The sequence below is a fragment of the Phocoena phocoena genome, chromosome 11, assembly GCF_963924675.1.
Source record: "Phocoena phocoena chromosome 11, mPhoPho1.1, whole genome shotgun sequence".
In the NCBI taxonomy this organism is placed as follows: domain Eukaryota; kingdom Metazoa; phylum Chordata; class Mammalia; order Artiodactyla; family Phocoenidae; genus Phocoena; species Phocoena phocoena.
In genome coordinates this window covers 94,089,182-94,116,074 of record NC_089229.1, presented here as the reverse complement: position 1 = coordinate 94,116,074, position 26,893 = coordinate 94,089,182, and the positions used below count along the sequence as shown (strand labels likewise).

The 26,893-nt window shown below is 42.5% G+C and overlaps 1 protein-coding gene across 2 annotated transcripts; it reads right to left on the bottom strand.

The window, feature by feature from the left end:
* Positions 1 to 729: 729 nt before the first annotated feature.
* Positions 730 to 25,646, bottom strand: YBX3 (Y-box binding protein 3). 2 transcript variants are annotated; one of them, XM_065887148.1, is made up of 10 exons: positions 25,626 to 25,646; positions 20,769 to 21,177; positions 16,992 to 17,055; positions 15,970 to 16,003; positions 13,477 to 13,566; positions 11,467 to 11,589; positions 8,237 to 8,446; positions 3,660 to 3,757; positions 1,382 to 1,553; positions 730 to 795 (listed from the first exon to the last, which is right to left on the bottom strand). In XM_065887148.1, the coding sequence occupies exons 2-10, from the start codon at positions 21,028 to 21,030 to the stop codon at positions 730 to 732; spliced, it is 1,119 nt and encodes a 372-aa protein (XP_065743220.1). In that variant the 5' UTR covers positions 21,031 to 21,177; positions 25,626 to 25,646. The 2 variants fall into 2 exon arrangements, with proteins under 2 accessions (XP_065743220.1, XP_065743219.1); XM_065887147.1 differs by lacking the exons at positions 8,237 to 8,446; positions 25,626 to 25,646 and having other exon boundaries at positions 20,769 to 21,030.
* Between the last annotated feature and the right edge of the window lie 1,247 nt (positions 25,647 to 26,893).

The window sequence follows — 26,893 nt, the reverse complement described above, 5'->3', positions numbered from 1 at the left end:
CCCAAAACAAGCTCACTTTTATGGAGAGGTTACTCTTTGCCGCGTCCTGCTTAGGCACTCATACGTGTTATCTCGCTAAGTCTTTGCAGCAACCCTAGCGGGGAATATAGTCAGTATCATTTCACCAGCAGCCGACAGTACCGCTGCAGAGGATAAATAAACTGCTCCAGATCATTAGGCAAATGACTACTGGCTCCTGCACTGGATATATAAAGCCACTGGCTCTCACGTACTACACATACTGCCTCAAAATAAATAATGTGGGTTATCAAAGGGAAAAGGGAAGAAAAAAACCACATTCTTGTTTATTCTACAGATCACAGTCCTCTGTTATTAAAATGAGGCCTTGTCAGGCACTTTAAAATTATCAAATTGGCCACGAGGTGTCACAAAAGTAAAACTTTCTAAAGTTTTCTGAGGTGGTGATAATAGTTAACAACTGTCTATCTAGAAAAATGAATTTGACTCTCATTAACTCTGTCTGCGTATTTGCGTCCCCAATGCCTAGCAAAATAAGATCAGCCTCAGAGATATTTTTACCACCAAAGCTGCTCTTTCTCCAGAATCCTGATGGAGATCAGAAACTTGGCCCAGATGAATTACACAACTAGTTGAGACTGATCTGTGCTACTGTTGAGAAATCAGTGCTACTTAAAGAGAATATCAGCTCCTGGGCCGGCCACCCGAGCTCCTACCTGCTGATGGTGATGGTGCCTGGGGAGCCGGATGTTACTCGACACTGCTCTGCTCGGGGGCTGGAGCAGGGTTCTCAGATGGTGCTTCACCTGCCTTGGTCTGAAAACACAACAAAACCACAAACCAGAAATTAACTGATTCATACGGCAGTGGAAAGTTCAAGACTGAAAGGTCTCACAAGTCGGGATCTGTGAAGGTAAATCACTGTGCAAAATCTTAACTACTCTTATTAAAGTATGAGGAAAAAATCAGAACCGCAGAAGAATGGCCTCCAAATGGCAACTAAACACCACCACTCTCCGTAGTAAAAAGCCATTAAAAATATACAGTTGCTTCCAACACGTGCTGAGAAGCAGGTTCCTCTCTCTAAACGCTGTCTTTTGTTTGGAAAGCTCTAAACGTTTTAGCTAGAATGTTAACTGGTTGAATTCAAATATTTGGTTTGTGATATGTGCAGGGCATTCTCTCTCCCTCTCTCTCTCTCTCTCTCTATATATATATATATTTACACACACACACACACACACATATAAATGAACAATGTTATACACAAAAATATATGATACATATTATACGTATTTTAAGTCTCGGTTTTCAGGCTATAAAACCACTCTTAGAAGGGAATACTAAAGCTCGACATAATCAGGATCATCTGGCAGCATCCCCTCCGGCTGGCTGGACTCACCTCTTTGCCATCTTGTGCAGGAGCATTAGGAGGACGGGGGCGACGCCGATAGTTATAGGGGCGCCGGTATCCACGGCGAGCAGGTGGCTGGTTTGGACCATTGGCCGCTTCTTGATTCTCTTTATCTTCAGCCTCTCCAACCGCTGGGGCAGGTCGTGGACGAGGAGGGCCCCTAGAGCAGAGAACACAGGAGAAAAGAGAACAGATGCCCTCAAGAACATCAGGTTTTATGTATTTGGCTGCACTACGCAGCTTGTGGGATCTCAGCTCCCCAACCAGGGACTGAACCTGGGCCCTCAGCAGTGAGAGGGCGGAGTCCTAACCACTGGACCGCCAGGGAATTCCCAGGTTTTATTTTTAAAGATTAAAAAGTCAAGGGATCAAGACTTACTGCTAGAATTATGCACAGGCCAGTGGAACAAAGGTGTGGTAAAAAGCCCCATCTTTCTGTCATCTTCCCCCTTCACCTGAACACTGTGAACAAACATATACCGAACATACACTATGATTCTACCAGGCACTTTGACAGGCACTGAGGATGGAAAAATTAAAAAAGAAAAGCGCTCCCGTATCTGCCCTCCATGGACAGCATGCAGTGGAGTCTAAGGGGATTCGACATGGGAAACAAACGAACATCGCTCACCGTGTGCCAAAGCCTGTGCTGGTGTGTTTTCACGTTAATTATCTAATTTAATTTCAGGGCTAATTCTGTGAGTTTAAGATTTACAGTAAGAAAACCAAGACGTTTAAAGAGGGTAAGTATTTGGTTGAACCATAAAGGATTGCTGCTTTTATAGGTCAAAAAAGGTCAAATGCAACTTTGATCACACAGCTAGAGATTGACAGAGCTGGGGTTCACATACATTACTGTCTTTTTTCTGTTTTCCTGAAGACGTTTCTATGAAGCCTCTTTTATTTCCAAAGTCCTTTGCAATGAATCATTAGAATGACTATGTCTAACACTGAAATGAATCTTGGGAGAAAAGACGCAGAGTGGTACAAGTCCTTCCCCAAATAATATACTTACTCGCCTCTCAATAAACCCATATTGCCACACTTCAGGGTGGTATGAACGTCATTCAGGAATGAAGCTCCTCAAGGAGAGGGTAAAGGAACAGGAAGGCTTAAAAAGCTTAAAAAGAATCTTAGGGAGTCTAGCCCAATCCAGTCTTCACAAGGGATAAAGCAGAAATAAAATAACACTCCTGCACTAATCTTTTTTTTTTAATAAATTTATTTATTTTATGTATTTATTTTTGGCTGTGTTGGGTCTTCATTGCTGTACGTGGGTTTTCTCTAGTTGCTGAGAGCGGGGGCTACCCTTCGTTGTGGTGCGCAGGCTTCTCATTGCGGTGGCTTCTCCTGCTGCAGAGCACAGGCTCTAGGCACACAGGCTTCAGTAGCTGTGGCTCGTGGGCTCCTGTAGCTGGGGCTCGCAGGCTCTAGAGAGCGGGCTCAGTAGTTGTGGCACACAGGTTTAGTTGCTCCGTGGCATGTGGGATCTTCCCAGACCAGGGCTCGAACCCGTGTCCCCTGCACTGGCAGGCGGATTCTTAACCACTGCGCCACCGGGGAAGTCCCTCCTTCACTAACCTTAACAATGTTGGTAGTAGTACTAATCGATTAATTTATTGAGGGCTTACTATACCAGGCATCATACTGATTACCTGAAACGCCTTAGTACATCTAACCCTATTGACAGCGGTAGAATATCCCTTACTGTCCACTGCGTAAGCTGGCAACTAAGTCTAAGAGGAGTCCTGAAACTTGCCGGAGGAGATACAGCTACACAGGGGCTGCTAATCGTAGGGTGGGGATTTAAACACAGACGATATGATCTGTAGGCTGATTTAACCCCCGCATTAGACTGCCCCGGTTATCAGAATATTCAGTGTCCCAAACACTCGCTGGCAGCCAACTCTCCCTCCATTCATAGCACCACCACCGAATGAATGACCCATCAATTCATTTCCGCGTATCTCGTTAAATATAATAAAAATCCAGTATGACTTTACATCACGGGAAAGTTCTCAGAAGCAAATGCTGCTCTGGTACAGGGATAACTAAAAATCCTAATCATTAAGCAGGGGGAATGCCACACAGCCGTGTGAAAACATGGATCGCAGAGCCCCTCCCACAACTTGGACATACGGTCCAAACAGCCACATCTTCTCATTACATACTAAATCCACAAAACAGACCTGCAACGTCCTCTTCCATCCTACCGTGGCTCACAAGTCCTGCAATCGGTCATTAGCTCTTAGAAAACGTTACCTACCTACGGTACCTTGCGCGGTAAGTCGGATTTCGATGAACTGGTCCCTGAAGTTGTGCTCCCTCTGGGACTCCATCCTTCATCTCTCCAATCTCACCCCCCTAGGAGGAGGCATGGAGAGCCAAACATGAGTGTCAGGCTACAGGATATGAGACACGGCACACAGTTGCCTTCAGACATTTTTTTAAAAGGAGAAAATAAAAGGCTTCATTACGGAGCTGGGAACTCTCAATTCTAACAGTGAACTATGTACTGATTAGATCTGTGTGAATGACAGGAAAGAAAGAAAGACTCATTCCCACTAGACAGTCTTTTGCCTTATCCCAGTACACCTAAATTTATTTTACAATATTAAAAATTCTGAAGTGTTCCATTCACCTCTTGAAAGAAAACCTCTACTGCAAAAGGAAATGGAATGATGTACTACACTGGGGCAAAGAGAATCTTTTCAAACTCAGACCCACTCATTCTACAAACTGGGTATCCCTTCAATACGGTAATGGTTTCTACATTCAAAGGTTCCACCACACCTTCACCTCTGATTTCTTCCTTTCACAATTTTTTCCTTTCATCTGTTTGCATTATTTATTGAAGTGTAGCATTAAAAAAATAAAATATCCTTCCTTGAGAAATTTATTTTAAGCTGGGGAAATAATATATTGCAGAACTTCCAGGGGAAGAAAGAGCTAAAAACAAACAAAAAAACCCACCAACAATCTCTGAAATTCTTTATAATACAGCCACATCTCAATCTCTTTTTCTTTTTCCCCTCAAAAGTAATATCCCTTCCTTCTCCGTATTTCACTAAGAAAAGAGAAGCAATTAGAGAAGAATCTCCACATTCTTTCACCATCAAATCTACCAACCTACTGCATTTGCTTTTTCTTCTCTCATTAGACTGATTAACTGGTCCACGCTCAGAGCCAAAGCCAGCCCCTCTTTCTGGCCTGCTAGGGCACTTGAACTCTCAATCCCCCACCCCCTTCTCTCCTCCATCATTTCCTTCCAGGCATATAAACATGCTGAAATAGCACCCATCTTCTCCAACTTTTTTCCTTAAATAATCACAAACTTACAGGACAGCTGGAAGTATAGACTCTAATCCTCAGACTCCATTTTCTTGAGTTTCACCAGTAATGTTCTTTACAGCAAAGGGACTCATTTGGAACCATGCCTTGAATCTAGTTGTCTCTTTATCTGAACAGTTCTTCAATCTTCACTTGGGTTTCACAACCGTGACACTTTTAAAGTTTACAGGAGCAGTCATTTTGTAAAATATCCCTCAGTTGGGGCTGTCTGGTGTCTTCTCATGATGTAGCTTATGCACCTTTGGAAGGGAAGCCACGAAAGTGGCACTGGATTCTTCTCACTGCATCCTGCCAGACGGCATATGGTTTCAACCTGTACCGTTACTGACAGTGTTCACTTTAAGAAGCAGTACGGCTCCTCCATGGTAAGTTTACTCTATCCCCCTTTGTAATTTATGAGGATTCTGTGAAGAAGTACTTTCAAAGTCTGTAAATATTTCACTCCTTATCAAGTTCAATATATTTATTTGTCTATATCTGTAAAGACTCATGGTCTTCTATGCTATTCAGTGAGTTATAACCTGTTACTATCATTAGTGGCCAATGGGAACCCTTCCCAGCTGGCTCATGGCCTACTGGACGCGTCTCCAGCATTCTCTGAGCGCTTCCTTGGTTTCTGGCTCAGCAAGACGTTCCAGGCTCATATTGTACTCTCTGTGGCCTGGCTCCGAAATCAGCCGTTTCTCCAGAGGGGCTTCTTTTTATTGGAGAATGGTATTTATAAATGAAAAACCGGGAGCCAGGCGTGCTCAGTGCTATTAACATGTCATTGACCTCAGGCCATTTTAGTAGGCAGAAATAAGGAACACACACGCACACACAAATACATAGGCACACACACACACTGTAAGTTACACATGCGTAAATGTGTGTATGTATGTGTGTGTGTGCGTGCTGTGTGTGTGGCATATTTGATCTGCCCAAGAGAAGATCTCCAAATGACCTGTGTTTCCGCGCAAACCTGGCCTTTCTTCACAAAGCTACCCTTTACTCCTCACAGCACACGTTCACTCCATCATCACATGTTGCCCCTTCCATGCTGAAAACATTTCCTAAATCTGACCACTCCTCACACCTCCACTGCTAGCACTCTAATCCATGCCCCCCTGATCCCCTCTCCATGGGGGAAGTATGTTAGCTGGTCTCCTTACTTCTGCTGCTGCCAACCGTGGTCTAGCCCCCTTAAATTGTCCAGTGATTCCTCATATACGTTTCTTCCCTATTTAGATCCCTTAACTGGCTTTTCATCACAGTTGGGGTAGGTCAATAGTTCTTATCTTGGTCTACCCAGCATACGTGACCTGCCCTAAGATAGCACCTTAATCTCACCTCACCCCTCTCTTCACTCACACCATCCCAAACACATGAGCCTCCCTTACTTCTCTGAACAAGCAAAGCTGCTGTTTCCTCAGGAACTCTGATACATACACACACACACACACACACACACACACACGGAAATAGCAACGAACACGTATAAAGGATAAGCCTTTACTGGAATGATAGAATGGGAAGAGACTGGACAGACAGACTGAGTTTAAACCAAGCTCTACCACTTCTTGCCCATGTAACCTTAGGTAAAAGTTGCTAATTCTTTCAACTACTCAAATCCCTTCATTTGTAACAACAACAACAAAAATCTGGATACCACTGCCAACTCCATAAAGCTGTAGGGAAAACTAAGAACTGATTTCAAACATCTGTCCCTTGGTGGATGCCAAACAATGTTGCTCCTTTTCCTCTGTCATATAATTCTTTTCTCACAGACTACAAACAGCTGATTTAGCTCAGTAACCAATTTGACTTATTTTTCAAATATCTAGAATTATTATCTTAAAAAAAATGGAAGTCCTCTGGACACTGATATATCATGCTATATTACGTCCTCGGTACAGAAGGGAAATACTATTGGCCTGCATATTTTCATTTTTTTTCCTGTTGTGTCCAATAAATTTCACAGTTTTGTATATACAATAGTATAAATTGTTGGCAAAGACTTTTCCACTTGACCTCAACAATATTTACCATCTCAGCGATCTCTCTATAGCTTTAAGCCATTACATGGACAACCTGGAAGTAGCCTAAGCTATACAGAAGAAAGTTTTACGAATTTTCGTTTGGTGCTGTTGGTTGGCTTAAGCCGACTTCTGTCACTGAACGTTAAACATGGTATGTATTAGAAGGGTTCTAAGGAAAGACTGTTGAAGACTTCATGTTAGCTATTAAATGGGTAAGACTTTCAACCCAAGTTAAGAGAACTAAATGTGGTTACCAGAACATGCACATTTTCAAAATTAGTTTTCAACTTGCTCTTCTGTATCGCACCAAAGAACCCCTTTGCTCTGAACCTCCCATTCCTAAGGTGAAATATACTTTATTTCAAACGATCTAGAAAATAATCATCATAATCTCAAGAAAGTATGATACACACGTATATGCTAATACTAAGAAGGATTATTTCAGGAAGGTACTACTAATGCCCTAAAAATAAATGTGTATTACAATCTCCCTGACTCTTCCTGTCCTCATTTCCTAGAGGCCCAGGGTGCTGCCCTCTAAAGAAACCTACTATGCCTCATGTACCCAATCTCTCCATATACGTAAGGCTACTTGTTATTTTTAGCACATTTGTCAGGGACAGCTGTTAAAGAGTAGAAGGGGAAAAATAACAAGAAGCCATGTAGAAAGAACACAGTCATGCATGATAGGAAGGGAAAAGGGCAGCAAAGAACAGACTGAACATAATGTTCAGTCAAAACACTTAGTAAAAAAACAAAAACCAAGGATACTAAGGGAAGAAGTTGTAGCTGGTAGTAACAAAAATGATGTCCTATCCCGAGATTACCAAGTTTCCTGGGAACTGCAAAGCTGTTAAAAGGCTTATTAATTACAGGTCAAGTTCATGATAGTTGTATCAATATTTTGCAGTAAAAAGGAGAACCAATTGAGAATCAACAATCTCCACTCTGTGTTAGGTTTTCTTAATAATCAACACTATTTCATCTAAATTAAGGACTTTATATAGACATTCTCCGTCCTGAGGCACCACACTAAGGTCTTTACCTTTGATTTAATCATCACAACCCTGCAGTGAGGCAATTATCTCCATTCAATGGATGGCCACGTTAACCTCAAAAGCTCACAGACGAGGTTAAGATTCAAATCCAGGCCCGCCTGGCTTCAGGGTTCAGTGCTTACACGTACCAGCTGTCTCTACTCTACGTCTCTCATTCTTCCATACACTAGAACTGTGCCCTGTCCACCCAGCGTCCCCGATTATAGGCACGGCCCAGGTGGTCGTGCTTGTAGAAGTGTGACTGGAATGACTGCTCTGAGAAGGCCGCCTAGTCCGCTTTGGAAGCATCGGGAAGCCAAAAGCTAGGTTTGATTTCCGGCCACTGGTGCTGGAGGAGGAGGTGGAGGCGGAGGCGGAGGCGGAGGCCGGACAGAGGGGTGAGGACCGCTGAAGAGGAGCCCCCGGTGCAAGTTTACCTGCATTCCGTTGGGTTGGGGAAAGACCCGGGAGCGGCGGTCAGAGGTCTGTCCCACGTGGTAAGGCGGGAAGCGCCGAGGGTACTGGGGACGGTACTGGGGGCGGTACTGGGGGCGGCGCCGCTGACTCAGGGCCCCAGCGAGCTGCCCGTCAGCGACTGAGGCGCCAAATCCTTCGCTGCCGCTCCCTTCCTCCTCCTCCCCAGCGCACTAGCGAGGCAAGGAAACAGAGATTCAGAAGACGCTCCGGCAAGGTGAGACCCCAGGAGTAACATGTAGGGTGGATGTCCACGGAAGAGAACAATCTCTCCCCCAGAGGAACAATCCCCTCTATTAGACGGACAAAAATGCATTTAACCCAGATTATCAGGTGATTACCTGGGATAAACCACATTTAGATTCCAGGAGATCTGCGCACATAAAATACCAAGAAGCAGAAAGGCAAGTGCAATCAATCTCTAACGAATTTAGCTCGCATCTAGTTAGAACTGGTGTATATCAGTTGACCAGACACCCAAAAAACATATACAAGTTTAGAATATTTAGCTCCACCAAATGCGTCTCCCTCAACATTGGCCATCCACTGGGGCAAAGGCGAGAAAAATATGTTTTGTGGTGTCATCAACAGGTTGGTCCAAAGTGGTTTGCTTCCTGGAGCAGTTCTCAAAGTAGGGATGGCGGGGGCGGGGGGTCTCTGAAACCCTTCTCAGGGGGTTATTGAGATCAAACTATTCTCATAATGCTGGTAAGATGCCATCTGTCTTTTTCCCCTCTCATTCTCTCATGAGTTGGGGGGGGTGGGGAGGGGAATCACCCAGAAACTACAGTGACACGTGGCCTCTTGGCAGCCCCAACGCAGGAGCTGTGAGAATCCAGCTGTCTTCTATTAAACCGGAGATCAGTGATTTACCAAAAAAATCACATAAAGCAACACCACTCTTCTCAGTTAAAAAATATAGTTTTCATGAAAAAAATGTTATTTATGTTTACAAGTAATGAGCTTATTTTAAATAAACTAAATCTTTTAAATTTCTGTTTTACTTTCTAATACAATAAATATTAATAGGTATAAACACACGTAAACAAAAACTCTGGGATCCCATATTTAAGCATATAAATGGGTCCAAAACCCAAAAGAGAACCACTGACTTATGGCATGATTCTCTTTATATGTTTAGGAATAAAGTTTTAATTGCACTTTAATAGACAGTAGTAAGTAATAAATACTGTTTCTGAATATAATAAACCTTATTAACAAAGGGAAGTACTGACTCATTTTATATTTTTTCCTGTATTTAAACTACCGTATCACATACTAATATTTTATATCAAAAAGAAAAATAATAAGCAAACAGCTAAACATCCCTCAAAGAATTTTTTATTTCAAATCCTACTTTACAGGGGGATTGCTATGCCAAAGGTAGTCTTAAGGGAAGCAACTACAATTTTTGAAAATGAACAAATTTAAAATGAACAAAATAAAATGACTGACATTGGGGTTGAGGATAGTTAAGATTTAGAGCCCTCCAGAACAAAGCTCACATGGGCAACTCAATTCCCAAAGAGGAAAAGCTTCAACTATGGCCTCAACTAGTCTAATTTCAGAAAAACCAAGCCATTCTACACTTTTTAAAGCCTGTATCAGGTACAATCCCCAATTATGTAAAGACATAGTAGCATAGAAAATGTTCACCAAAATAGTAAGGAAGGTTTCTCTTTAGGTTCTCTGTATCTCTTGAGTCTTCTATAGCCAGATCTTTTGTTAAGAGTTCTACAAAATAAGAACAATGGCACCACCATTGCCAAACATACTCAATAAGCTGTTAGGACTTAAAGACAGCACAACAGAAAACCATCATTGATGTTTACTTTCAGAATTTTGATAATTTTATTTCTAAATATCTTTCACATGTGTGACTTCAGAATTTCCAGCTGAGGAGAAAAGCCTTCAAAGGAGAAGTTTTCACTAAAGGTTTTCGCCCACTCTTACTTCTGAATTAACCTAGAAATCAAAGTAATTACAACTAGAACTCCGTGAATCTGGTGAACTTGAAAGAGTAAATGCTATGGTAGCTCATTTCTGCCACCCCCTACACAGCTTACTTTTAAAAATCACACAGGATAAGCAAAACATGGGTAAGAGAAATATAGAAATAGAAAAACAAGATGTCATAAGGAATCTGATAAAAATCAGTTTGGGCTGCGTGTGAAGATGACAGAATGAAGAGAGGAAGCATTTAGGTAAGCAGAAAGATATTAATCTATCAAAGTGTAGAGAGAAAGCATTCTCAATCTGCAAATCCTTTCTTCTGGTGCGATTTTTCAAAAGTTTTCCTTGGATGTTATACATAGCCGCAACCCTGTGCTCACAAAGCATCTTGTGATGCTAAACCTTCTTCTTATCCTTGAAACAGACTTACTGTTCGGATTTTATTCCATAGTACCAATCCCAGGTACTAACTCTAGAAACATCAGAAAATGACTCACATCTAACAGGATCCTCATGACCACAAACTGGACGGGAGTCTTTCTGGGTGCCTTGAGAATACTTTAAACTGAGCCTCCTAAGAAAACTCCAGCCGGACTTGGTTGTAAGCCCTTCCACCTGGATTGGTACCAATCTAAAGAACTAAAAATCCAGAGAATTATTTATTGCTTCTTTACTTTGAAATGATGGGAAATGCTACGCTAAATAAAACAGCTACGTAACTGAGGCAAATTACTTGATATATCTGTGGCCAGCACTGTTCATCACTTATTCCTGAGCCGTTCCCCATTCCTCCTTGCCAACCAAAGGCTGACTTTCTTAGATGTTAACAAGGGAGGAACAACAGATTCAAGCCGGTCACGGGAATCCCGGTCCCCTTTCCCAGTGAATGCCGCATGACGCGGCTCTGGCTGGTAAAAGAGCCAAAGCAAGAGAAAACCTTTTTGACAACCTTGGCACAGCGACCTTCATTAAGCCTTCTTGGTACAAGATAATTAAATGACTCTTCCTGGCAGCCAAATACATACAAACTGATACAACTGCTGAATGGCAAGTTTCCCGTAAGACCAGTAGCTATAGATAAATTCTGGACATGAAAAATTTCCCATCTCCCCCGCGCCGCCAAAAAAAAAACCAGTGTGTCTCCAGGAGAAGATACAGCATTTATGTGCTCCAAGTATACACACTTGAGTTTAGATGTGTGCATTTCTTCAATCACTGATTAGAGAGAGAGACAACGTACATTACGGGGCGGTCCACGGCGTCTGCCGTAGTAGCCGCGTCTGTAGCGGCGCCGATCTGCAGCGTATCGGCTCCCTTCCACAGGAACGCCGTCTGGGCCAGTCACGTTGGCTGCTTCTGCACCCTGAGAAAGGGAAGAAGCAAAGACGGCCTCGGAGTTAAAAAGAAGCCAAAAGCACGGCCTTAGATAGCCAGAGGGTTGAACACTGGCAGAACGTACCAGAGAGTCCTTTGGTGACCTAAAATACACACCCATGTTTTAATAAGGTGAGCAAGGTGCTTGACGTCCTGATTTAAATGTATACAGCTTGACACCTGAAAGTAACACAACACTGCTAATCAACTATACTCTAATATAAAATAAAAAGTTAAAGAAATAATAATAATAAATGGATACAGCTTGTCTGCTTCCACAACCTTTGCCTTCTTGCTTGATTCAAGAGCAGTATGTATCTGTTTAAGGAACACAGAGGGGTAAATATGATGCGACTGTAACAAAGGAATGCTAGACCAGGAGGAATATTCCTCACTGGAAAATAACTGAGATAATGTCCTCTTCCTAGAAAACGTTGAAACCTACGTTACTCTGCGAGGTACTAAGAGAATGCACTTGTGGGCTCACACAGCTCTGTCCAGCACTGAGCTACTGAGAGGGAAACTTCTCCCAGCTTGGCGGCAGCAGGAATGAAGGGTCCTTGACTTAGCGTCCGCTTACATACGCAGTGTCCACAAATGTAGTCCCTCTCTAAACCTTCTTCTCATCCTTGAAACAGACTTAGCGTTCGGATTCTCATATGGACAAATGGATAAAGTAATGCTTCAAAAGTATAAAAAGTTCGGACAAAGGAGATTCAGAAGAGCACATTTCCCACTCTACATCAATTTGTATAACCTCAAATTCTGAAAATATACAGAGGTAAAATTAACCTGGCAAAACAAAATTTTAAGAGTTGGGTGAGACCTTAGAGATTGTTACAGGCCAGCATTTGCAGGTAGATAATTTGAAACTCCAAGAGGTTTGCAAGATACCCTGGGGATCACACTGGTAAAGAAATCATTTAAATTTCTACATTAGGTGGAATAAAGTTGTTTTTCTTTCAAAACAGAAAACAGTTTGAGAGCTGCGAAGAATATGGGCTATGGAATGAATGGTGTGTATGTGAAGAGAGCACTCATTTGGGAGTGAAGCAGTCACTCGCTCAGCTTGTAATTCAGCTGCCACGATCAGCCTCCATGGCAGCAGTACCATATGTGGCTTTAACATGTTTTTATTCTTATCCTATATTGTTTGGCTGATACCTAGAATATGCTGTTGATTAAAAACAAAGCATAGAGGACATTACTAATATTGGAATTAAGTAGATAACAGCATAAAAAAAATCTGTAGATGCACATCAAGATGATCCATTAGCTTCCTGGGCTGTTCTCCATCTGAAGATGGTTGCTACACAGTCTCTCGGGATGCCTCTGGCTTTCCAAAACCCAAGCCAAAGGGAAAACATAATGATCATATTTGATTTGAATCTTCTTTTATTGAGATTAAAACATTCTTTACTGTGTATTATTTGTGAAGTGCTTACAAATCACAGCCTAAAAACTTTACTCTTAGAAAAAGATACCTTGTTTTTTGCTTCTTGTGTTTTTTGGTTTCCTATTATGCCCACGTTAACTTTTAAGAAAGAAATGTTATTTTAAAAACCTTAAAAAGAGATATCTTTTGCCCCAAAGCAGCTTTTATCTATTTTTAATACTATATAACAGTTTAATTTTAAACTACACTTGAATATACATTTGGTACCAAAATAAAAGATGTCATTTTATACCTTGAGAAATTAGCTTTTCCTTCCATGATTAAATAGGGTTAATCGTTTATTAAAATAGAAATTAAAATGTTCTTTTGTACTACATCAAACAAGGTACATAATGACAAATTCATAAAGGGCTGAGAGACCATTTACTATGCAAGCGAGTTGTGCCAGCACCCTGGATACCCAGTCACAATTCCTCTCACCTTCTCTCCTTCAACCACATCAAACTCCACAGTTTCTCCATCTCCTACACTGCGCAGATATTTCCGTGGGTTATTCTTCTTGATGGCAGTCTGTCAAGAGAACAGAACATTTTAAATGAAGTACGTGCCAAAACTGGCCACAGGTTTCGTTGCTCTCAAGTTTACTGGCTACACTGAAGAAACTGCTGATCTAACATTACTCTTAAAAATTACTCTCCCAACTAACCTGGATCTCCAAAACAACACCACAACCAAAACAAAAAACTATAAAACTATGTTCCACATTACTGTCTTAACTCATGTTAGCCTTCAAAATTCATCTTGGTAGGTGGGTTAAACATAATGCACAGCTGCAGCCTGATGACCTAGTCGTGATGCTGGATAGATGAGTTCCCTCACTCTGCTAAGTGTCTTAGATTCAGACTATATCTCCATCAGTGCAGGGGGCTGGTGGGGGGATGCCTTCATGAAATCTTATATACACACATAAACACAAAAATACGGAGACACAGATTAAAACATGGAGACACAAGAGAAACTGCTAACCTCGAAGAAATTTTAAAAATGCCAAGGGGATAAATATTTCTGACAGAATATATGAAATTACCTCAAGAACAAAACATTGCTGATCACCTTCTCCCCTCCCATTTTACGGATGAGGAAACCAACTGGAGGTTGATAAGGGATTTATCTGAAGTTATAAAAATACAGCCCGGGGGAAGAAGGTGGGGGAAGAGGAGGGGAGATGGGGGACATTTATACCCCCTGTATTGTAACTCTATGATATTTATTCAAATTTTTCTCATCACACCATTAGTATGTCAACTTATCCCTACACACTCCCTGATAATACATTAAAAGTTAATGAAGATGTTATCCTGCATTGAACATCTGCACCTAAATATCTGCTATGACTAGGCCTCTCTCCTTCAGTCAGTGGCGGGAAGAGAATAATTCCTACAACGAATTCCCCATTTCTTTAGCTGGTATCTCTAAATAGTTAAAGGGGCTCTGAGTTTCTATGGAACTAGGTCAACCTTATTTTATAAAGCGATTAGGCATGTGTAATCCAGCCCTTCCCTTACTCTGAGTAGGAGGGAGAAAAAAAAAAAAAAAAAAAAATGAGCCAATAGGGCAGAGACCTCACCCAGAGAGGAAAAAGGCAGTTCAGGACAGGATATACTCGCAGGCCTTGAACCCTCAGCCAGTCCAAAAACAGCCCCTCCCTGCCGGCTCGTTCCCCTTTTCCTGTTAAACTGGGCAAGCCTCAACACACTGAGGTGACTCACCGCCCAACTTCACAGGGGGCTGGAATCAGGTCAGTGAAGCTGGCCGTGGGCACAGAAACTTGTGAGGTCCTTTTACTCCAGCAGTCACCAAAGGCAGCGTTCTTACCCCAAAAGGTCTATTAACCTCTAGGTGTTATAAGCAACACTCCCCTTCGGTCTGTTATGACTTTAAAAGTCATTGTGTCTGAACCAAATAATCTACTCCAGTTACCCAGGAGCTACTGAAATATAACTGATAGAAACCACAACCAGAGAGCTTTTTCTTAGCTATCACTCTCGCCAGTCTCCAAACCCCACCCCATTACGCACACGATCCTGAACAGAAGGAAACAAAAACACAGAAAACCAGATGCTTGACAGAGCCCTGGAGGTGAACGTGCTGGTATTGGTACCTGCCTCTGTACTTCTCTGTTGTTATACACTGAGAACTGTACACATACGCGAGACAATTCACTGAACACTAAATATACAAAAAGAACAGTAAGCGCACATAATGCTTCTTTTAACCTATTTTGCCAAGCAAGTCCAGGATACACACCAACAGAATAATATCCTAGGCTAAGAATGTAAAGAAGACTGAGCTTTCTGTACAGAGAGGCCCATGTTTTCCATCGTTTACCCATTTTCTACATTTCCTTTGAATCTAGGGAGCTGCGGGCCTTTCTGACCCGGGCCTAAGCCAAGCGTGTCTCGTTCTCACAGGAGAGAGGACTATGCTGGGAGTTGGGAGTTTCCTAATGTCTTAGATACACACACCCTAACCATCTGCTTCCCTGTGCTATTTACTCCAAGTTCAAGCTGCTCTGATGGCGGAGCTTGAACCAATACACAGCCAGGCAAGAGGAAGATGGAGTCCAGCCCAACACAAGGAGGAACCACAGTCAGGGAGCAGAGGATGTTAACATGGAAACAGAAGGGCTTTAGCTAAAGACTCAAAGGCATTAAAAATTAGAAAGTGGTCTGATTATTACTTCATTAGACTGCAAAAATAAAAACTGTCTGAAAACAGTTACTATGATGGGACAGAAGAGCTTATGTGCAAATCTTAAAATGTAGAACTGGGTTCTCTTGCCAAAATAAAGTCCCAGAAAGAGTTTCGAGTAGCACAATAATGTGTAAAACTTCACTTTGGGAAAGGGATAATAGCACATTACAGACGCCCCTCTCCGCACAGAGCAAATGTCACATTTATCATCACTCTTACCTGATGTACGAATACATCTTCTTTGGTATCATTTCTGTTGGAAGACAAAAAGCTCACGATTAAAGGGACAAGGTATGCCGAAAAACTTAAAAGAACGGTTTAGATCCTAAGACCTCAAAACACAGCATAAATGTTTGTTCCTCCTCTAAACTCAATTCAGATGCCTCAAATCAATCCTCCTTAAAAACTTCTAAACCCAAAAACTATCCACCTCACTCCTCCATACGACAACAGTGCTTGGACCCAAGCATACAGATTCAACCTACAGAAACATCCCTTTCCTCTCATCTCTCTCTAAATCACATGGTGTGTAACCAGAGCCCTAGATTTCCCTCCCAGCAAAAGCAAAGCAAGACAGCTAAAAGGACAGGGCACAGCTGTGAACTAGGCTCTCCTTACACTGAAACCTAAAACACCCCCCCGCCCCAAACTGCCACCACCCACCAAAACATACAAGGAAGAAACTGGAGGAATTTTTTTTAAAAGGGAGGCCTGGGAGGGGGGGATAGAGAAAATGATGGTATCGTATAAAAACATCAGAATACCCCCATAGCTTACAGCTGTGTTCTCATTCCTATATGGTTAGAAGCTACTATGGTTTAAAGAAAACACTACGGTTTCTACCAGACTTGGACCAGACCTGGGTTGCAGATCCAGCTCAATTACTCACTAGTTGTGCGACCTTAGGAAAGTTGCATAACCAGTCTAAGACTCCACCTCTCCATCTGTGAAACTGTGGACACCGACTCAGTTATCCTGAGGCCCTTCCCATTTCTCAATTTATCCTCCCCACCGCCACCTTTTTTTTGTTTTAATGACTAGATTGTATAAGTACTTATCAATGTTTTAGAAAGGTATTTTAATTAATGTTTAATGATCAGTAGCTTAGAAATGAGAATATTTACGGTGCTCAGAAATCTGAAAACTTACACAAGCCATTCATAAAGTATGGGAAAAGACACCAACAGCAGGTGCCACAGCACGAGGAGATATTTAAAACATGTAGAGGTACACACACATACCGATTTATAAATCCATATCCATTTCTGACGTTGAACCATTTGACAGTGCCAAGGACTTTGGTGGCTAAAATAGGATCAAACAGATAAATTAGTATCTGACCTACAAAAAGATAAAGCTCATACCACTAAGGTCTTGATAGCATTATTTAAAGCCTAAACATACCCGAGGAAACCATTAAAAGCTTAACTCCAAAGTATACTGGGAGAAGAAAATGGAGCAAGTGAAGCTATCACAGGGAAATACTTTTCAGAAAGACTAAACCTTTCTTCCTCATGAAACTTTTCAATAAAGTCCTAAGATAAGGAGTGGTCGTAAGTCTATACAATTCTGCCATAATTAAAACTGAGAAACACTGCTTAAAGAGAAACGAAACCAAAACATGCTCTTTAGAGCTTTACAACTGAAAAATTTTCTAAGTGCAAAAGAAGGGTCACAACGAAAACAACTGTAGACACATGAACAAGGTAAGTACCGACCACCTAACACATCACTTTCATCACACTTTGAAATAGTCGGCAAACTACATAGTGAAATAGTAGCTCCCTGTTAATACCTCATCTACAGGGACCTGAAGAAACTTGTCTGGGTGCCAGACGGGGGCCTAGCAAAGAAGCCAAGAGTAATAATAGAACTGAGGCCGGCTCAGCCCAGTTCTGTACTTACCACCCTGAGACATGATGTAACAGGCCTCTTCAAACCAGTGATGAATTTGGGATTCTGTTTCATTGTTTACCCTACTCTCTCCACTTAGTAGGAATCAAACCCTCAGCACTTTCTTATCACCTCCTCCCCTTTAACTTGATTATTGTCTCTACTTTCCCTCATGAGTAGGACCATTTCTGTAGAATGCCAGATCTTAACAGAACTCAAGAGAAGGAATGTAAACAAATAGTATGGTCATAGGATTTATACTTTGTAGATTCATATTTGTTTCAGCCATTTATTATTTTAGATGACTCCCCTGAATCAACTGTGAATACGAAATCCAGTACCTCTAGAAATGCCTAAGCCTAAATTCAGGAAAGGCGTAAAGCAATTATCAAGACTCAGTGAAACAGATAATGGGACAATAGAGTACCTTTAAAAAAGAAAAAAGCTTAGTAGAAAATAAAAGTAACAATTAACATTAATCCATGCTACCTTTCTATGTGATATAGAGTGTTTCATTTCCAAGGATAAACAATAAAGATTTGGCTTTCAAATTCAAGACTAAAACAGTAATTAGGACTTACTTTGCTGTGGGCAGGGTTAGTTCTGAGTTTTGCTAGATTGATATGCTTGGGGAAGTATTTTAGCTCTCTTTGTAAAAAAAAAAAAGAAAAACAAAAAACTCTTTATGTCTTCAAAGTCATTCAGCCCACCATTTGCTGAGGAATCTCCGGCTCTTAGCTAAGTAAGGAAGATCTCTCTAATGAAGAGATTAAACTATTAAAATCTTCAGTTTTAGGCCATTTAAATTAGAGCAGCAGGGCAAAGAGGAAAAAAACATTCTATGCTTTGGATCCAAATGTACACAGATGACTGGTTTTGATAAATCATATGCTTTTAAATCGCACATTATTTCAAATGATACGCTTTTTGTGTCTCCCTTCATTTGCCCCAAAATTAATGACCTAGAAAAATATAAGGAAAATATAAAGTTAGGAACTCTTTTTGATTCATTTTCATATAGTTAATGTCTATAGGTACTGTCAAAGGCATTATCTTGATTAGAAAAGCAACACTAAGAGCGAGAAAGATGAAAGTGATTTTCAAGTATAACTTCAATCCAGGCTGCAGGTTATTTTTACTCCCACTGTAGTTTTTAAAAATTTCCTAATTCCACAAATATTTCTAATGACTTCATAAGGCCAAACACATCCATGCACTCTTCTTGCTTTAAAACCATAAACTCACTTTATATACACAGAATGGGAGGTGGGAACGGAGGAAGACCATCAGGCTTCATTTAGGGGGGAAAGTTTTCCCTCAGTCCTGTCAACTACTTTCCCTGGCCTGTGGCTATGCACTGCAGTTTAGAACCATTTGTAAAAACTAGAATGTGAGAGTCCCAAACCAGAATTCCATTTCAGTCAGCACTGTGCCTGGCACATTTTAGGCACCATGTGCTTGCTTGGCTGAAGAAAGGAGATGGCAGAACACACTGGACAGAGACAGTATTGAAATGTCATGCAGAAGGCTGTCCTTGCTTTTGAGAGTTGGAATGACAGTGGAAAGATCCAAGACCTCCAGACTCATCATCACCAGGGATGTACCTTAAGAGCAGTTGGTGGCTGAGGAAATTGATTGATCTGTTTCCTTCATCTTTAAAAATATCTGCTTCAGTTTAAAATTCAGGAGTTTAGTTAGATCCAGAAAGGTACAAGGATCAAGCGAAAAACTGAAAAATTTCCTTTATGTGAAAATCAATCAAATTAAGAATATATACTAACACTGCTTTGGATAAGCCAAGGTTGTCTCTCTGACATTTTGCATGGAAGTGTTCCAAGACACACTTGTTGCTAACAGTATCACAATATGACACGGACTGGACTGAAGCAACTTTTAGCCCAGGGAAATGAGGGCTATTTTGTTTCTCAACCTGCACATGTTACATTTAGCACTTTGTCTGACAGTAACGAGTAAAATTCTGCCCTGTGGGGAGGAGGAAAAACAAAAAAAACATGAAAACAGGCCTCTCAAGGCTGGAAACATGGAATCTTATTAAACTTTCTTCACGTTATTCCCCCAATTTTCTTCCTAGAAAACTGGGCAGGCAAGGCTCAGAGAGATCAAATACGCCCCATCCAAAATAATGAAAATTTATCGGAAGCATCCTACACCATCTCTCACCTTCCCCGTTTAAAAAAAAAGAGGGAGTGATAGAGCACACATCCTCTGTGAGCCTGTTTTAAGGCCTCCTACAGGGCGTTACTTAAGGAGAGATGGCTGAAATACGCGACAAAACCAACAACGCCCACCGCCATCCTTTGTGATGCTCTGCGCCCCCCACCCGACCTGAACACATCATCCGAGCTCCCTTCCTAAGTTACGAGTCCCAAGATAACGTTGTTGTGAACTAACGTCATACCCTTACTTCCGACGAAGTTTTTTCAGCTGCTGCACCAAAGGCTTTCCCACAATCCAGGAAGAGAGAGTGATTGGTAAACACTTCAGTGGTTCACGGCAGCAGCGGGCACAGAGAGGGCGGAGGACACAGGACTAAGACCCAAGTTTCCCGGAGAGGATTGCAACACCTCTCCGCCGGCAAGTGGCCGACAGAAGCATGGCCTCGTTCCCGCGCCCCCGTGGGAAGGGCGTCAGGGACAGACACCTGAGCCTTCCCAGCAAGAAGCCTTTCCACTTTTCCCTCCCCCGTCTCCTCTGAGCGCCTTCCTCTCCCCGAAGGAAATGCTCTCCTCACCCAGATCCTATGCGAGGACGCCAAAGTCCCCGTCCCACGTGGGTGCCTGTCCCATCCCTACATCCACATCCATCCCAACCCCGTGTCCTCTCTCCCGACTGCCGCTCCTTTCCCCTTTGCACCGACGGATGCTTCGCCAGGGGATGCGACAGGGCCCGCCTAGGGGACCCGAGTTAAGAACCCGATCTCCGGGCCCAGGACCAGGAGGAACGCGCTCGGGCGGCCGGGAGCGCAGGGCGCAGCGCGCTCGCTCGGCAGCGCCTGCGGGACCCGTGGCCACCGGCGCCGGGGACCCGACGTCCCCAGGGACCTCGTGCTGTCAGCGATCCCGCCTCCGCCCCGGGCAGCCCCCACCCTCCCGGGCCTGACTCACCGAGAACTTTCTTCTCCGCGTCTTCACTGCCCGCGGCGGCCGAAGAGGCGGGGGCCGCGGTGCCCGGGTCCGCGGGGGCCGCGTCCACGCCGGGGTTGCCTGCGACCAGGGCGGCGGGCGCTGGGGCCGGGGCCTGGGGCGCGCCGCCGCCGCCCGCCGGGCTCTTCGGCGCGGGGTCCTGGGGGGCCGCGGCGGCCGCCTCCGCCGGAGCCTGCGGGAGGGTGGTAGTGGTGGTGGTGGTGGCCTCGCCCGCCTCGCTCATGCCGCCTCCTCCGCTCTCCCTGGGGCGCCTCGCTGGCGGTTGGTCGGCGGTTAGCGCGGCTGGAGGTCGCGGCGGCCGGGGCTCGCTCTCCGGGAGGCCGGTGCGGATCTCGAGGCGCTGGCGGCGGAGGCGGCTCGAGCTGTCGGGCTGCGCGTTAGCTCTGGGGCTCCTCGTTGGATCTTACTGCCCCAAAAATGGCCCCGCACAAGTTTTTCTAGGCGGCGCACGGGCCGGGGAGGGAAGAGGGTGGGGAGAGTTGGCTCCGGAGTTGGGCATCGACTTCATTAGCATTTAAAGGCGCCCGCTGCCCTTTCCGCCCGCCTAGCGGCGCGGGAGGAAGCGCCGGGGCCGAGGGGCCGGGGAAAGGAAGGCAAGGGTGGATCTGAGCTTTGGCAGGCTGCTCTGGAGTCTTCTGCGGAGCACGCGCTGCCGTCCCTTTGTTGGAGCGGGGCAGCGGGGCTCTCCCTCCTCGCCACATCTTCCAGGAGGGGCAAACTAGGGCACCCAAATGACGGGGCCCTTCTCTCTCCCAAACGCTCGTTCTTAAATCCTTTCTAGTTACCCATTCAACATTTATGAAGCACCAGAAACCGTTTCTGATACAGTTATGAGGAGCTGGAATACTACAATCTTAAGGCTATTTGGCTACTTCCTCCTGAAAGATAAGTTACGGGTGATTTCGTCTATGAGCCACAGGTGAGGAAACTGAAGTCCAAACCTCTGAGAATTAATGTCAATATCAGTTTACGGCAATGTAACCGGCAGCAAGTAACGAGCTGTAAATATGCATATAAGAATACTAGGGGGAAAAATGAATAAATCCACATCCCACCTTCTGCTCTAATTACCTCTGCCAGCTGGTGAAAACTTAAGCAATTGAGCACTCCGAGCCTCAGAAAGGAGAGCTACCGAGAAACAGATCACCCAATAAACGGTATCCTGAGTTTGAAGCGCCCACTGGCCTTTAGAGAATGGACTGGATTATGCTAAACACCGGCCAGAGGGACTGTGCCCTGTACTCAAGAAGTATTGGGATACAGGGCTGTTAAGTGTTCTTCACCGCCAGGGTCCAGACAGACCTAGGTATACACTCTAGCGCCGCTCTTAGTTAACGGAGTCAAATTGGACTAGGTGTTCAACGTCCCAGCGTCAGTTTCCTCCTTTATGAGAGTTTCTCCAAGGTACCACAGCAGAAGGGATTATCATATGTAACTCCAATGTCTGATCCAACAAAAGCTCCTTGTTTTCATTCCCTATTCGCCTAAACCATTTACCCCCTTTTTTTCCCCCTGTAATTATGTGTTCTGTGGCTACATCAGGAGGGTATCTACCAAGTGTATTTCCTCACTGTATCTACACTGGTTACCACTGTATCCATCACAGAGCTAGAACACAGTAAATGTTTCCAACACTTTCCAAACTCACTTACTTGTCAACAATTCATTATCAATAATTATAAAACTATCCTGCCTTATTACTTTCTTACTCCATCCATGAAAAATAAAACCTAAAAAAAATTTTTTAGGAAAAAACAGCAAAATATGGAATATCTGACTTTTCCATGTAACTCATCTATATTTTTAAAATTACAACGAGGTAAATGTTAGATTCATATTTTAGTTTGACTTCAATATGGACCATACAGTGAAAATTATGTAGGTATGTAAAAAAAATTTTTTTGATTTAAAAATGCTGGTCCAGTTCTAAGTGTGATTAAATCATGTCTTAATTTTAAAGTGTAGTCTTAATTATGATTAAATAATATGCATGATTTATTCTGGTGAGGACTGGCCATTGACTTTCTTATCTAACAAAATGGTTATCATTGCTATGCAGAACTGGATTGCAGGGGAAAAAATGAGAGGGCTTGAACTCTTCAAACTCCAATCTAATAGCCAAGCCCTTAAAAAAATATATGTATAAATCCCACTACTGGGCATATACCCTGAGAAAACCATAATTCAAAGAGAGTCATGTACCACAATGTTCATTGCAGCTCTATTTACAATAGCCAGGACATGGAAGCAACCTAACTGTCCATCGACAGATGACTGCTGGATAAAGAAGGTGTGGCACATATATACAATGGAATATTCCTCAGCCATAACAAGAAACAAAATTGAGTTATTTGTAGTGAGGTGGATGGACCTAGACTCTGTCATACAGAGTGAAGTAAGTCAGAAAGAGAAAAACAAATACCGTATGCTAACACATATATATGGAATCTAAAAAAAAAATGGTTCTGAAGAATCTAGGGGCAGGACAGGAATAAAGACACAGACGTAGAGAATGGACTTGAGGGCACGGAGAGGGGGAAGGGTAAGCTGGGACAAAGTGAGAGAGTGACATGGACATATATACACTACCAAACATAGAATAGCTAGTGGGAAGCAGCCACATAGCACAGGGAGATCAGCTCAGTGCTTTGTGACCACCTTGAGGGGTGGGATAGGGAGAGTGGGAGGCAGACGCCAGAGGGAGGAGATGTGGGGATATATGTATATGTATAGCTGATTCACTTTGTTATAAAGCAGAAACTAACACACCATTGTAAAGCAATTATACTCCAATAAAGATGTTTTATATATATTTATATATATATATATATATATATCTCCACCCTTGGAAAATAATTCATAAGTAACAGGTGTGGTCTCCAACCTCTGGAAGGCCCTAAAATAATTACAGATGCATCCTGGGTTTTCCTAGATTTTTGTGCTGGAATGGCTCCCAAAACTAGTCATCATTTTCATCCAAAAAAAAAAAAAAAAGCAGTGAGCAGCTGGGAGTTCTTGGTACTGTGCTAAATAAACCTAGAGAGAATTAACTAGACCAAACATGATCTATGTTGTTTTAATAATCATAATCAAAACACAACTTTGATACAGATGCACACGAAGTCTTCCATCCCTTCGCTCACTCATTAACTCATGCGCTCACTCATTAGCACATATTTACTAAACTACACACTATGTGTGTCAAAGTGCTACATTATGAGTATCCGATGTTGATCAAAATGAAGCTTCTGCTAAGGTTTTTTCCCTGTGAAATCATTTTTTTTCACATCATTTACACTGAAGGAAAGCATCATGTCTTAAATGTGAGATTAGGTGGAACAACAATGAAAAAGAATCATAATCTAATTGTTGACAGCTATCATTTTTAAGCTATGACTGGTTTGGTCATGGAAACAAAAGGCACTCTGTTCCTAGTATGAAAGAAGTTAGAGCTTCCGCAACTGTTGGAAGGGCTGTGGGAGAGCCAGTCAGAGAGCAACACTGAGGATCTGAGTCCAGCCCCACCAGTGCGGTACTTCTCAAGAGCTTTCCTGAAACCACCAGAGTCACGGGGTCCCTGGGAATCTCCCAACTATTCAGGGCTAGAGCCAGGTTTCATGAGACTTAAAGTTTACACGATTTAGAGAGCTGACTTTGAGAATAAATAAAAGTATGAAAACAAAATTGCTAGCCACTTCCAGACTCTTAGAAAGAGCCCATGTAAGAAAGGAGCCCCAAAGTTTAAACTTCATTAGCTTCACCTTGAGTCCACCCGCACCAGCTATCCAAGTCGGCAATGAAGATGCTGGAGTTCCTCAAGAAGTTTATCTGGAAGCAGCTTTGAACCTCCATCTGCCCATGCATCTTCCTGTAACTGACTGGGAAAAAAATGCCGTTCTCTTCTGCCTTCTAAATCTCGAACTGTTGACTCCCATTGATAGTTTCCAACCTGGAACCATACAGGAAAGGAGATTCTGGGAAATGTAGTGCCTGCCTTTGAGGGGGCTTAAGGATGATGCTGAGTTGACAAGAAACTACCCAGCGTATCACCCTAAGGAAGACAGTGTAATTAATTGACTAAAGAGATTAAGGAGGGTTTAAACCATTCAAGAGACTAAAGCTTAAGTATGGAAGCATTGCTATATGAGCATATCTAAAACTGGAAAACAGCGAAATATTAATCTACATCTGGTTGATTCTAAAACAACACAGAATTTGGAATTTAAAAAGTAGAGGAATGAGAGATCAAAGGTTTGTCATGGTCTCAAGCAATGTTCATGGGAGAAGGTACCCTGACAAGTCTCTGTCATTCACTAATAATGCATTCAATGCATATTGATTAGTCACATTAGGTACCAAGAATATCATACAAATCGAGACCAGACTGGCCCTGTATTCAAGGAGCTTATGGTCTAGACCAGCACTGTCCAAATGAAATATAATTTGAGCCCCAAATATGATCCACATGTGTAATTTTAAAATCTCTGGCAGCCACAGCACATAAAAATAAACAGATGAAATTAATTTTAATACATTTTACTTAACCCAATATATCCAAAATACATATTATCATTTCAACATTTAATCAATATGAAAATTATTAACGATATATTTTACATTCTTTTTTTCTCTTTTGGTATCACCTTTAAACTCTGGCGTGTATTTTAAACTTATAGCATGTCTCAATTTGGACTTGCCACATTTAAAGTGCTCAATGTGGCTAGTAGCTACCGTATTGCCACTAGAAGAGTTATACAAGTGTTCTAGACAACTAGAAGTTTAGCCTGAATAATTCTCCAGAAGCCCATCGTGGAAAACGTCCTGGCCCTTCAATCTGGACGATGCATCAGTCTGTGGTAACCCATCAGGGTAATGCTACCTATAACACGCTTGAGCTTCCTCATGATGTATAATACCCAAAGAATTTACATGAACTATAATTCTGAAGAGCTGTAGAGTATGTATTGATAAAGTTAATTTACAGTATCCATTCCATGTCATCACTGCCTTTGCAAATATACACTCTCCTTCTTTAACTTTAATATATATTGGTACCAAAGTGAAGATATATTGTGGGCTTTCTTCATTTTCATTAAGAGAACTAACAGTAGGTGTAAGATTGTGACTTAACTCTCTCCTATGGGGAACTGGATTTAGGATTTGGAAAATGTTGCACTTCTAGATCTGAGATTATTGAGAGAGGAGAAGCAATTACTGAGAACTTTAAAAAGCAAGTTTAAAAAATCTGATTATTTCAGCATATGCTGATTTTATATAAAAATTCCAGCTTCTAAAAGACTTTGTTCATAAATTTTAGAAGTTCTCATCACAATAAAAGAATTGTAACTTTGTATGGTGACAGATGTAACTAGACTTATTGTGGTGATTCTTTTACAATGTATACAAATATTGAATCATTATATCATACACGTGGAACTAACATAATGTTGTATGTCAATTATACTTTAATTAAAAAAGAAGCTAGTCGGGCTTCCCTGGTGGCGCAGTGGTTGAGAGTCTGCCTGCCGATTCAGGGGATGCGGGTTCGTTCCCCGGTCCGGGAGGATCCCACATGCCACGGAGGGCTGGGCCCGTGAGCCATGGCCACTGGGCCTGCGCGTCCGGAGCCTGTGCTCCGCAACGGGAGAGGCCACAACAGTGAGAGGCCCGCGTACCGCAAAAAAAAAAAAAAAAACCTAGTCAAAAAATAAAAGACTTTGTTGCATTGGTTTTGCTTTCGTTGGTTTTTCCTGAACTACTTAGCTAATGTTTCTCTAAAGACTAGCAAATTGGTGTACTCTTGGTTGAAGAACTTGAAAAGATTTTCTGATAGATAAATAAGAACTGGAAAGAAATCTTAGAAATTACCCATTTCAACACCACTCATTTTACAAATGAGACTCAGAGAGATTAACCAACTTTCTCAAACTCATTCATCTATTTAATGGCAAAGCTAGAACCCGAACCTGAGTCTCCTTCCACTCAATCCAGTGCTCTTTCTACTGTATATATAACTGGCTGAAAAAATCCTCCTGGTCTGGCACTAAGTCTAGTGGTGTTTCAACTCTCCTCTTTGATTAAGTACA